The sequence below is a fragment of the Lampetra fluviatilis genome, chromosome 12 (assembly GCF_964198595.1).
Source record: "Lampetra fluviatilis chromosome 12, kcLamFluv1.1, whole genome shotgun sequence".
In the NCBI taxonomy this organism is placed as follows: domain Eukaryota; kingdom Metazoa; phylum Chordata; class Hyperoartia; order Petromyzontiformes; family Petromyzontidae; genus Lampetra; species Lampetra fluviatilis.
Window position 1 is genome coordinate 8,763,176 of NC_136286.1, and position 10,948 is coordinate 8,774,123.

Here is a 10,948-nt window from a genome sequence, read left to right on the forward strand (position 1 = left end):
GAGTCATGAATTTGATGACTTGCGACTCGACTTGGACTTGCATAACAATGACTTTGTCCCACCTCTGCATTCCTATGACAGGGGCGAGGCTCGCTATAGGATAATTAATTGTTGATTTCCCTATAATAGAGGTACTCACGGATGTTTACTGCTGGGCCACGTGTTCCCGGATAAAGTTGTAGGTAGATAATTGTTAATACATCTCTTGAATCAGTAAGGTGATTACAGGAACCTTCGGGAAAAGACGACGTGGGAAGGAATCCCAGCAGTGCGAAGGAAGAAGACATTTCCCGCACATCCCATGAGCACGATTGACTACGTACGGTGCGAAAGAAATTCAACATACATACATATACTATAGATAAACGTTGTGACCGGCTGTGGTAGGTGGACAGTGTGGATGAGACGAAACGGTGAGTCTGATAGATCGAGTCCGCAGCATGAAAGGAGGAATTCACGAGTGGGAAGAGTAACCATGATGGCTGTTTGTAGTAGCGATAGGAGTGACGAGGAGGCGACCGACCACCGGCGTTTGAATGGCAGGTATGAATCGGCGAGTGCTGGATCACCCTGGATCACTCTGAATTATATACGCGGTGCAGTGAGGTAGGAATTGGGTGCTCTGACCAAGCTCTGACAGCGATATAACCTCGGCCGACTTTGTGCTGCATATGCTGTACTGTTTTAGTGACCATTCATTTGGGAAATGTTCTCATTACGTGTGGTCAAATATCACCATCTCTTTGCGTCGCTGCACTGAAGAAAAGCAACGCAGCCAGGTGCGCTCTCGCACATCATCCAAACACCCACGCACATCATGCACACACCCAGGCACATCATCCACACACCCACGCACATCATGCACACACCCAGGCACATCATCCACACACCCACGCACATCATCCACACACCCACGCACATCATCCACACACCCACGTACATTATCCAACACACATCCAAACACCCACGCACAGCAAACACCCACGCACATCATCCAAACACGCATACATCAACGAAACCCACACACGCATCATCCATACACCCACTCACATCATCAAATATACACACACACACAGGGGCCTTTGCCAATCCACTGCTGGATGAAGGCCTCCCACGACACGTCAGTCACAGGATTGGTCCATGCTTTACCGCGCTGGTTACTGCGGGTTGCTGAAATCCTAGGACCGGTTCAGACATCACTCGCCACCGATGCTATCCATGGCCGGGGAATCGTCCTCGGGTTTTGCGAGATTCGTAGTTTCGTGGGCTAACCACCGCGCCACCTCTCCACCCGTAAAGAGAAGCCTTCCGCGTCGAGGTACTTGGATCACGAGAAGAATGATTACCTTTGTTTGCGAGTGAACTTAACTGGCAGCTGAACTTAAACTTTCCAAGCGGTTCCAAAGTAATTATTTTAGGTCCCTTGGGGCAAAACGGTGAAGTCACACAAGAGACAAAGATCCCCCGTAAAGCCTTAACAGACTGTTGGGGCAAGTGCTGTGAGCAAGCAGCACCTATGAAGGCCGTCACGGCACACGAGGGGGTGGGTGGCCAGCACCACGCCGGTCAACATGTCTCCCAAGTGGCGATGTTTACACATCGCACCAGGTACTCATATGAGGCCGAGTCGATCTAGGGGAGGCCCAGGACTGTCCCTGGTGTTGGCCAGAAAGCGAATTCGGGTGGCCGGCTTCGTAGCGCAGCGCGCTAGCCGCTACACTACCGCTCCCCACTTTGTCTTTGAAGTCACGCGCACACACACTCACAGACACAATCTACTCCGTAACCAAGGCCAATTGCCTGCAGGGGAAAAAAAAAACACAATCATAGAAACCTTCGGCAATCATCGACCACACACACACACGTCTCCCACATCCTCGCTAATGGCATTACAACAACAAAAATGCCAGCGGACAGCCCATCAGAATGATCGGTAACTACAGACGCGCCCACGGTGTGGTTCACGGGCAGTCAGTCTGGGCTTGTGACAGATTCTGGCTTTGCGAGTCCCCTTGAAGCCAAAGTGAGCAAATCACTCGGAATGTGCCCGGCCTCGTCACATCTGGGAAGCCAAGCCGTCACGAGCCTGGATCGTGCTTGGATGTGTGACCGATGTGCACGTCACGTGAGCCGCTTTGTGGAGCTACCTTGGCGGGCAGCCGAGTGGAGATGAGAGGAAGTAAAAAAAAATCCACCCAAGTTGTGCTGCACCTTCTACGCTCCCACATTTATACTCCTCGCCTTCACCGATCTGCACCGAAGTGTGTCGTGAACCGTGGTAAACACCAAAAAACCCACCGTTGTGCTGAACTTTCTACGCTCCCACATTTATACTCCTCGCCTTCACCAATCTGCACCGGCCAGTGTGGTGAACCGCGGTAAACGTAATCGCCACGACCCGCACGGCGTGGGGTTGGCCTTCATCCAGCAGTGGATTAACAAGAGGCGCTGTGCACGTGTACAGGTCAAGCAAGCTCGTGGACAGCGAGCTGCAGCCGACGGGAGTGAGCTCGAGTTGATTTACAACCGAAGTTGTCTAAAACATCGTGGCATTCCGTAGATTATTCCCAAGTTACTCGAGTCATCACGTGGGCAGGTCCTCCCTTGAACGGTGAAAAAGCGCCGCTGACAACAGGCATCCACACGACACCCGCGTGTTCAACGCTGCGAAACTCCCGAGCAATGCAGGATTGAAGATTCGCATACGTCACAAACCTCGTTTGTTTGTTTTTTATTCCATACAGCTTCCTTCTTCGCACGGCAGCGAAATGAAACAGCCACCAAGGGCAGGGTGGGGAAGAGCCACTCGAGAGGCTCGTGGTAGAACGTGGCAGGCAACAGAAGTTGACAAGCAATAGGTGGCACGCAATGTGACAAGCAATAGAACGTGGCAAGCAAGCTATGTCGATGTAATCGGGAAGAGGAGTTTGTGATGGACAAGGCACGTGCGTAGCAAGAGAATAGTGCACGCAACAAGGCCAATCAATGGGAATAGGACACGGGTGAGAAAACATTGTTCGGCACAATAAATTAAGAGGTTGCGATTGCTGGGACGCGTGTGTAGGATAGAGGGAGCAGTTGAGAGTGGCACCCATCGGTCGGTGATCAAGGGGAAGACGATGAGACCGGAAGAGCAGACACAGAAGACTAGGCTCTAAGGAAAGCTGTCTCGGGTGTGGACCAATCAACTTCAAGGACAGTGCATATATTATCAGTTATGTTTTTTGTTTGCATTATGGCTGCAGGTATTGTGGTCTATGCAAACATGACTCCTTGTAAAAAAGGTGTCAGTTTTGTTGCCAGATAGAAGGGTAAAAAAACCAATTATCAGACACAGAAGGTCATGGTGTCAAACTTTGCAACGGCAAAGGGAATCTCGCAGAAGGAAGCGATGGCGAGCTGCGATAGCAACCGGCACTGGCCGTGATGACCTCATGGCCTTCACTTGTCCATTCAGTGCAGCGAACCGAAACGCAATCTAATGATCGGATGGCCATGAGTCACTGACATCGCACTCATCCGCGCACAGCTTTTCAACCACATTTCCGCCCGCTCAATTGTGCACTGCAATAGCGTAACCACAAACACACAGGGTGACGAGGGGCAGCTATTGAACTGCACCTGACATTTGTCCCAAGTGCGGCACAGTGATTCTAAAGGAAGGTTACGGCCGACTCGGGAGTGAACAGGGCTCCCAGCGGTGCTCTCGGCATTACGCTCAAGAGACTCTTCGCAGCTAGCAGTGCAATCATCGCCTTGTGTTGGAGAATTGCCTCGGGAGATATGAAAGAACTACACCTCGAGTGAATTCCTCGCTTGCCACAATAAGCTCACATTTAGCATACCCTGCAGCACTGTGTTTGTTGCGTGACATTCCAACTTGCGATTGCTTCATTCTCGTAGCTGGAACATGCCGCATTAAGTGACTAAGCATGTTTAATAGGGTGTTTATTGGGTGCAGTCATTGGTGTGACCTGGGCTGTGAGCATCAACTCGCTGCACCCGATAACCCGGTTTGACCACGGGCGTTCGATACCCGGACTCAAACCCAACCCAGGGTTATAACAGCGGTGGGCTGGCTCAATGCTCCAATACGCCCATCATGAACCTGCCCGAACCGATCGACCACTTCGGCTCCTCTGTCGGCCTGGGGGGCCGCACGAGCGAGAGCCACCACGTCGCGCGACACCAACTCCCCCGCTCCTCCACCCACGCCGAGTTTCATCGCTCCAATCGTTCCACCTCGGCCGTAAAAAAAAGATATTACGCGGAGGGAGCAGAGGAACCATCGGCGGCAGCGGCCGTCGCCTGTGATGTGCCGTCGGAACGCTCGTGAACCACGGCCGACTGTAAAATGCCACCCCCCCCACCATCACCACTAAAATGTCAGCGGCGGGATTCGTTTTCAATGTTTGCGTTGCCGTCACCCAATGATCGGCTCGGTATATCGCGTTTCGTCATCTTGTCCCCCAGCCCGCCCGCCCGCCGCACCTCTCGATTGCATGGATGGCTACGTACGGTGCGGAATAGGTTCAACATACGTACATGTGTCTCGAGTGTAAAAAATATATATTTTTTAAAGAACCTTGGATAACGAGTTACCCATGCAATTCATGCGAACACGACACGCCCCCCCCCCCCTTATTCGCACATGTAAATACGAACACATTATCGCGTGTCCATCCTTCGCAGGTTTACTTACGAACTGCAGACTGTGTTGAACGGAGCTCAAATTGAAGTGGCCGGGTGACTCAGGGGTCAGGGCACTTGAGCCGGTATTGCCGAGAACCCGGATTCGTCTCTAGGAGTCGGCCGCTGCCTTGTGATTAAACCAGGTCCCCTCCTCAAGTATAGCGAGTTGATGCTTCTCAGCCCCTGGTACCAACGGCTTGACACAAACAACCCATCGTTATTAAATTTGATTTGTTACTTATTTTGGAAAAAATCCAGCTATTGGGCATTGCATTGACTTGATTGACATGGGAGAAACACTTTCTTCAGGTTATATAAAAATGTGTGCCCCTGGCGTATATGTGTAAATTCAGAGATATATGGAGACCTTTCTGAAGTGACTGCAAAAGTTAAGTCTGTGACGTCACCTTCCACGGTCATCCACTGACACGGAGCGATGCACTTCTAGCAGCAGAGCTACAAATGGGATCTTCTTCAGCTCGTAACTCAACAGTTACCAGTCGATGATACTTCAATCAAAAAGGTATTTTTCACAAGTGGTCACAATTAATGAGGGTGTGCAACTCTTCCAATTTCGGAATAGAACAACCCTGACATTAACAAAGCCGCCAGCCGTGCCAACACTGAGGGCGCCATAAGTGATTCATGGGGCAAATATCCACCGCAAACGCACACCCTGCAATCAACGCAAATCCACGGGAAATATCATACATACGGATCGCTCAGCGACAAAAAAAAAGTAAACATTTAATTTTCACGGCAATTACGGAAGAATGTCTTTTTGTTGTCACACTCAATCACGGGGGGGGAGGGAAACAACGATGTGTCAACAGCTTCATTGATAGAGCGACCCGACAACCTTTCGACGCGACATGGCTCCGACACTCCCGAGTGAGACAGGCATCTTCTTCAGGAACTGGAATCGCACGCTCACGTTCTCACTCGGTGCTACGGTCCCGACAACACGCGGCAACAACCCGGACGCGCGCTGGACGGTGGGGTCTGGACAGCACGACCGCGAAAACCTGCGCGGTAAAAGTGAACAACGCGGCGCTCAATCCGGCAAAACGGTCAGCGGGCAAATAGATGCATCGTCGCGATTCGCCAAATCGCCAAACAGGCGGGTGAGCAAGCGGCAAAATTCAGTGTCCTTCACTCATTTTTAGAGGGGGGGCGGCACATTCGCCGATAAGACATCAGTGTCAGGGCCACCACCGCCCACGTCACTTGACGTTCACGTAGGCGCTCAGCTCCCTCTCGACGCTCTGCACAAACTGGTGATTGAGGAAGAGCAGCTGTCCGAAGGGCAGCAGCGCGGCCAGCACCGCGTCCACGCGGTCCGCTTGCAGCAGCGCCTCGCAGCCCAGCGCCGCCGCCGGCGCCACGGGGGGCAGCAGGCGCTCGAGCAGGGCGTGGCGCACGTGGCGCAGCGTCGACTCGGCCAGCGTCATGTTGTCGTGCTCCTCGCACAGCAGCGTCAGGGCGAGCACCGACGCGGCCGCCGCCGGCGGCGCCGCCGCGGGGCCGGCGCCGCCACCGCCGCCGTCGCCGGGCAACGGCAGCCACAGCGCCGTGAGCTCCGAGTCGCAGGGGTCGCCCGCCGGCAGGCGCAGGGCGCCGACTTCGAGCGACGCCGACAACGCCGCCTCCTGCGCGGCGGTTGGCTCGACGCCCGGGAACGCCGCCGCCGCCGTCGACTGTGCCGAGGCGCTGGCGCTGCAGGGCTGGAACGCCGCCTGCACCTGCCTGGCGATGAAGGAAATGCGGAACGGGGGGCAGCCATGGCTTACGTGGGTTGTGACGACCGGGACGGGGTGTGCCGCGTTATTTTCAGGTTTTTTTTACAGCACACTTCACCGTGCTTGTGAGTCGGGGTCGGTGGCTGGAGCATATTTTGTCTCGCCTCTCGCTCAATCGAAATTTGCAACACGCCGTATTTAGAGATACGTTTTCATAAATACGGCGTATTACACATCTTGTGGAGGTGGTGAGATCGATTGGCAGCCGAAGGAGAGAACACACATCGGAGAAGATGATCGGTATGAAGACAGCAATGAGATCAGCTCATGTGCAGGAGTGAGAGGGATTGTGGTATCTCGAAACCATGGATGGTGATATGGGAATGCCTTCATTCAGCAGTGGACTGATCATGACTTATGGTGACACGCAAACTTCATTTTGATTTATGCGGTGAGTGGTTATGGCTAACAGGGCTCAGACACCTGCCCCTGAAACCTATTCACCAGTGTTAGTATTCACCGGTACGGTAAAACCTCTCAAAGCCGGACTTGGCGAGAGAGCGCAAGGTCACCACGAGTAGAGGACGTGAACCTGTGGCCTTGAGTGTGCCAGTCTGCCACGTCCTCTGCTAGTGGTGGACTTGATTGTGCCAGTCTACCACGTGCTCTGCTAATGGTGGACTTGATTGTGCCCGTCTACCACGTGCTCTTGCTAGGGGTGGACTTGATTGTGCCCGTCTACCACGTGCTCTTGCTAGTGGTGGACTTGATTGTGCCCGTCTACCATGTGCTATGCTAGCGGCGCGATTGTGCTGTCTCGTTTTTGGACATTCATTTTCAATCGTTGTTGTTATACATTTCATTAATTGCACAACAAGTAAGATTTTCTTAGAAAAATTACTTTTCTATTTCTGCCTCCCAAAAAATATGTTATCCCCCCCCCCCCGCCGCCTATGCCCAAGGGAGCGAGTGAGAAGCAAAAGATGTCATCGCAATCGCTGGCATCGGTTACATTTCCACACCCTCTTAAACACAACGCCGTCGCACAAAAGCGCGGTACCGATACTGCTATAGTTTTCAGATTCAACGTTTGTGGCTGCCAAACAGATCAGGCTAGAATTACCAGTGCTTTGCAATTTAATAATTCATCGGCGATTTGTCTCGTTTTTTTTAGCAGCCTCATCCGTGTACCAAGTAGAATAATTTATAGGTAATGTCAGCAATCACAAACAGTAGCTCAATCCTTTGTTAATAAAATATGACAATGCAATTCAACTTGTAAATCTATCCCCTGTTGCCACAGAGCACAACACGGACTCGCTTCAAATATCAACCACTGAGATCAACGTTTGTAGTTGGAGATGGGGCCATAGACTGGCTCATTTAGCCCCGGGCATAAACAATGCACCTCACGAATCTCACAAGTGCTCTATTATATTCAGGCAATAACCACTGAACCATAACAATCCTAAAGTTTCCCTACTCTCTGACTGAGCCTCGGGTATTTACAATGCACCATAAAAACTAAATCCCACAGGTGCCTAAGTCAAGTTTTGACTTGGCATATTTACATGTTAGAAGTTGCGATAACCAATGGGAATTCGAGGCCAGGTTGTCTACTTACCTTCGAAGTTTAAAACGAGAGGAAAGGTGGACAAGTCAGGGAGCAGGAGACGGGAGCGGGCAGCTCAGGTGAGATGGACCCAGAATCGAGGAGAGGTTGTCACCCCCAACCATCATGCTGCGTGGATGTTTTATGATTTATGGAGTGTTCCACCGCCCCCCCTCGCGGCACCACACCGGGCCTCCCCTTAGAACGCTGGTTACCTCTTCACCGCCCCCTCTTCCCTCCCCATATTTATAAAAGCCCTCACTGCCCCCCCTCCCCCCCGACGGAGAATCCCCACCGGGGCATGGAGCCTTCCACTCCCCGCCTAAGTATGGTTCTGAAGCGCGAACAGCCCCCCCACGCCCCCCCCCCCCCCCCCCAGAAACCATCGGCGCCTTGTACGGGGCTCGAGGGCTCACCACAATAAGTAAAAAATACATAATACAAAAAAGTGGTGAGCTATCTATCGCTCGCCAATGATGTTAGCCATTGTTGGGAATCAACCTCGGGCAAGTGGGGTTCACGCCGCTGCACCGCCACTCCAGTGATAACGAAAAGTGGGCAGGAGAGCGACAACTGTGTTATCCGCGTCGTGTGTATCTGTGTGTGTGTGTACGGTTCACGGTTCATTCATCCTTGGTCGTGTCGCCGTCACCGGCGTGACAAACTGCCCCGGCCGGTACTCGAGTCAAGATGCCATCTCGAACAGCTTGAGTGAGCGTTTACACGCTGTGTACTTCGCGGAGCTAGATGTCATTTGCTTGGTTCTTTCGGTAAAGTCACGTAGAATGGAAATAATAAAATAATAATACAACATAATAAAATAATTCTCACGACGTTTCGGCCACAACGCAAGCAGACGTCCTCAGGTGAAGAACAGGTCTGTCGGGAAGACAGCGTCTGGTCTGTCGGAAAGACAGCGTCTGTCTTCCCGACAGACCTGTTCTTCACCTGAGGACGGCTGTTTGCGTTGTGGCCGAAACGTCGTGAGAATTATTTTATTGTTTTATTTTTATTATGTTATTATTTCCCTTCTACGTGACTTTACCGAAAGCACAAAGAAGATGAATCCCTGCAGTCACGAAAGCTTTAAATCGAAATAGATGTCATTTGTCGCCATCCACTGCTGCATGATGAAGTCCTTGCCAAGACCATCGGCCCACCGCACGGTCTCGCATTGACCGGCGTGGTGAAGTATGGTCAAACAACCCCGATGACCGACACGGCGTGGGAAGGCCTTCGTGCAGCGTGTGGATGAACACAAAGGGCCTGTGCATCGGTGTGACGACGCCGCCACATCGGTCTGACATTGCCAATGTGGCCAGGCCGAGACGGCTGCCATGACCAACAGCACAACGCAGCACGGACAGCGTGGAGGCCACGATTACGGGCCCCACAGTTGCGCGAAAAGACAAATATCGGGAACTTTCGTTTCTAACCCCATCCACAAAACCCTTTTCTCATATCCCTAACTCCCACCCATAAACCCTATACATCGAACTCTGACAATTAATGTCTCACTGTTGGCCGAATGGCTTTCACTAGGATATTTGGCATCCTCTCCCACGCCAGCCACCGCCGATCGACTACCGACGGAGCACCAATTTATGCCGATGGGTTAACAAAGGCGTGGAGGGGGCGGGCGGGGTCCGCCTGATGAAGCTAGTTGTGATTGCTGGCGAAACGTCGTACTCAAGATTGTAAATGTTGTGGATTTGCTCTCCAACACACAAGCGGTGTGCTGTACGAGTAACGAATTGGCCACGTTCCGTTTACGTGACAAACATTACCAATTGGCTGCATCGGCTGGTGGCGGGTTTAACGACATTTATATTTACGCGATCTAACCCAAAACAATCCCTGTATTATGGATGATATTGTTCGCGAAAGCCTCCTCCGTGTTAACCAGAGGGCCACCCTCTCAGGAAGTCCAGCGCGCTCCCCCCCCCCCCGCCCACCACCATCTCACACCACGACAGCAACGAATCTCCCGCCTGACCCGGAGTGGCCGAGGTAACTTCCCGATAATCATGAGAGAGCGAGAGAGAGAGGCCTTCTTTATACCTCGCCACCGCCGCCATCCGTTCCTTGCGGAGAAGACGCAGCCGCTCGCCCTCGCAGCCGTCGTCCTGGAGCTTCTCGGCGGCGAACACCTGCGAGTAGAGGACGCGGCAGGGGCCCGCGGAGCTCACGGTGTGAATGAGGACGGCGTAAACCATGGCGATGGTGGTGATGGTGATGGCGATGTGGTGGTGATGGAGATGATGATGGTGGTGGCGAGACGCGCGCGCGAACACAACACGCGCACGTGCTTGGCGCACTTCCGGGGTCATCGATTCCGGAATCGGTGTCGTGCGAGGTCGAATTAGCGATTCGATTCATTACCCTTTGGGGCGATATCTATGGGACCTTTTTTGCCAGGACGGTATCAAAAATGATGGGTGAGGGGGGATATAGGAGTGGATTTAAGTGCGCATCTTCAGTGGCTTCCTAATATCGGAAAGAAGAGCGTCCCAGATGCCTTGCAAACATGTATCTATTTGGTGTTTGAACATCTTAACGCCAGTTTTATTGACAAACGGTAAAACCTATTTTTAATTTTTCAACCTCAGGGTTGATTTTTTTACGAGGTCAGACTAAAAGTAGTGAAACACTTATAGTCCATACATTCGGAGAATTCCGTATTCACTGGTTAGTCTGTGGGCATTCCATTTTCCCCATAGGAGCCTACAGGCACCCCCATGTTCACCTATGGGCCGTCGTTTCTTTCTCCATTTCTCCATGTACTCTGCATTGAACTTCTTTCGGGCTGTACGTAGCCAACCGTGCTAATCGGGGGTGCGGGGGAAGGACAACTAAACAAAACACAAAAATCAGTGCTGAAGAACGTAGTTTTCAATCTAGATGA

At 52.2% G+C, this 10,948-nt stretch overlaps 1 protein-coding gene across 1 annotated transcript; it reads right to left on the bottom strand.

Moving 5' to 3' along the window:
* Positions 1–5,111: 5,111 nt before the first annotated feature.
* On the bottom strand, positions 5,112–10,360 carry AP5S1 (adaptor related protein complex 5 subunit sigma 1). Its single transcript, XM_078861569.1, has 2 exons — positions 10,105–10,360; positions 5,112–6,438 (listed from the first exon to the last, which is right to left on the bottom strand). The coding sequence occupies exons 1-2, from the start codon at positions 10,257–10,259 to the stop codon at positions 5,916–5,918; spliced, it is 678 nt and encodes a 225-aa protein (XP_078717695.1). The 5' UTR covers positions 10,260–10,360; the 3' UTR covers positions 5,112–5,915.
* Between the last annotated feature and the right edge of the window lie 588 nt (positions 10,361–10,948).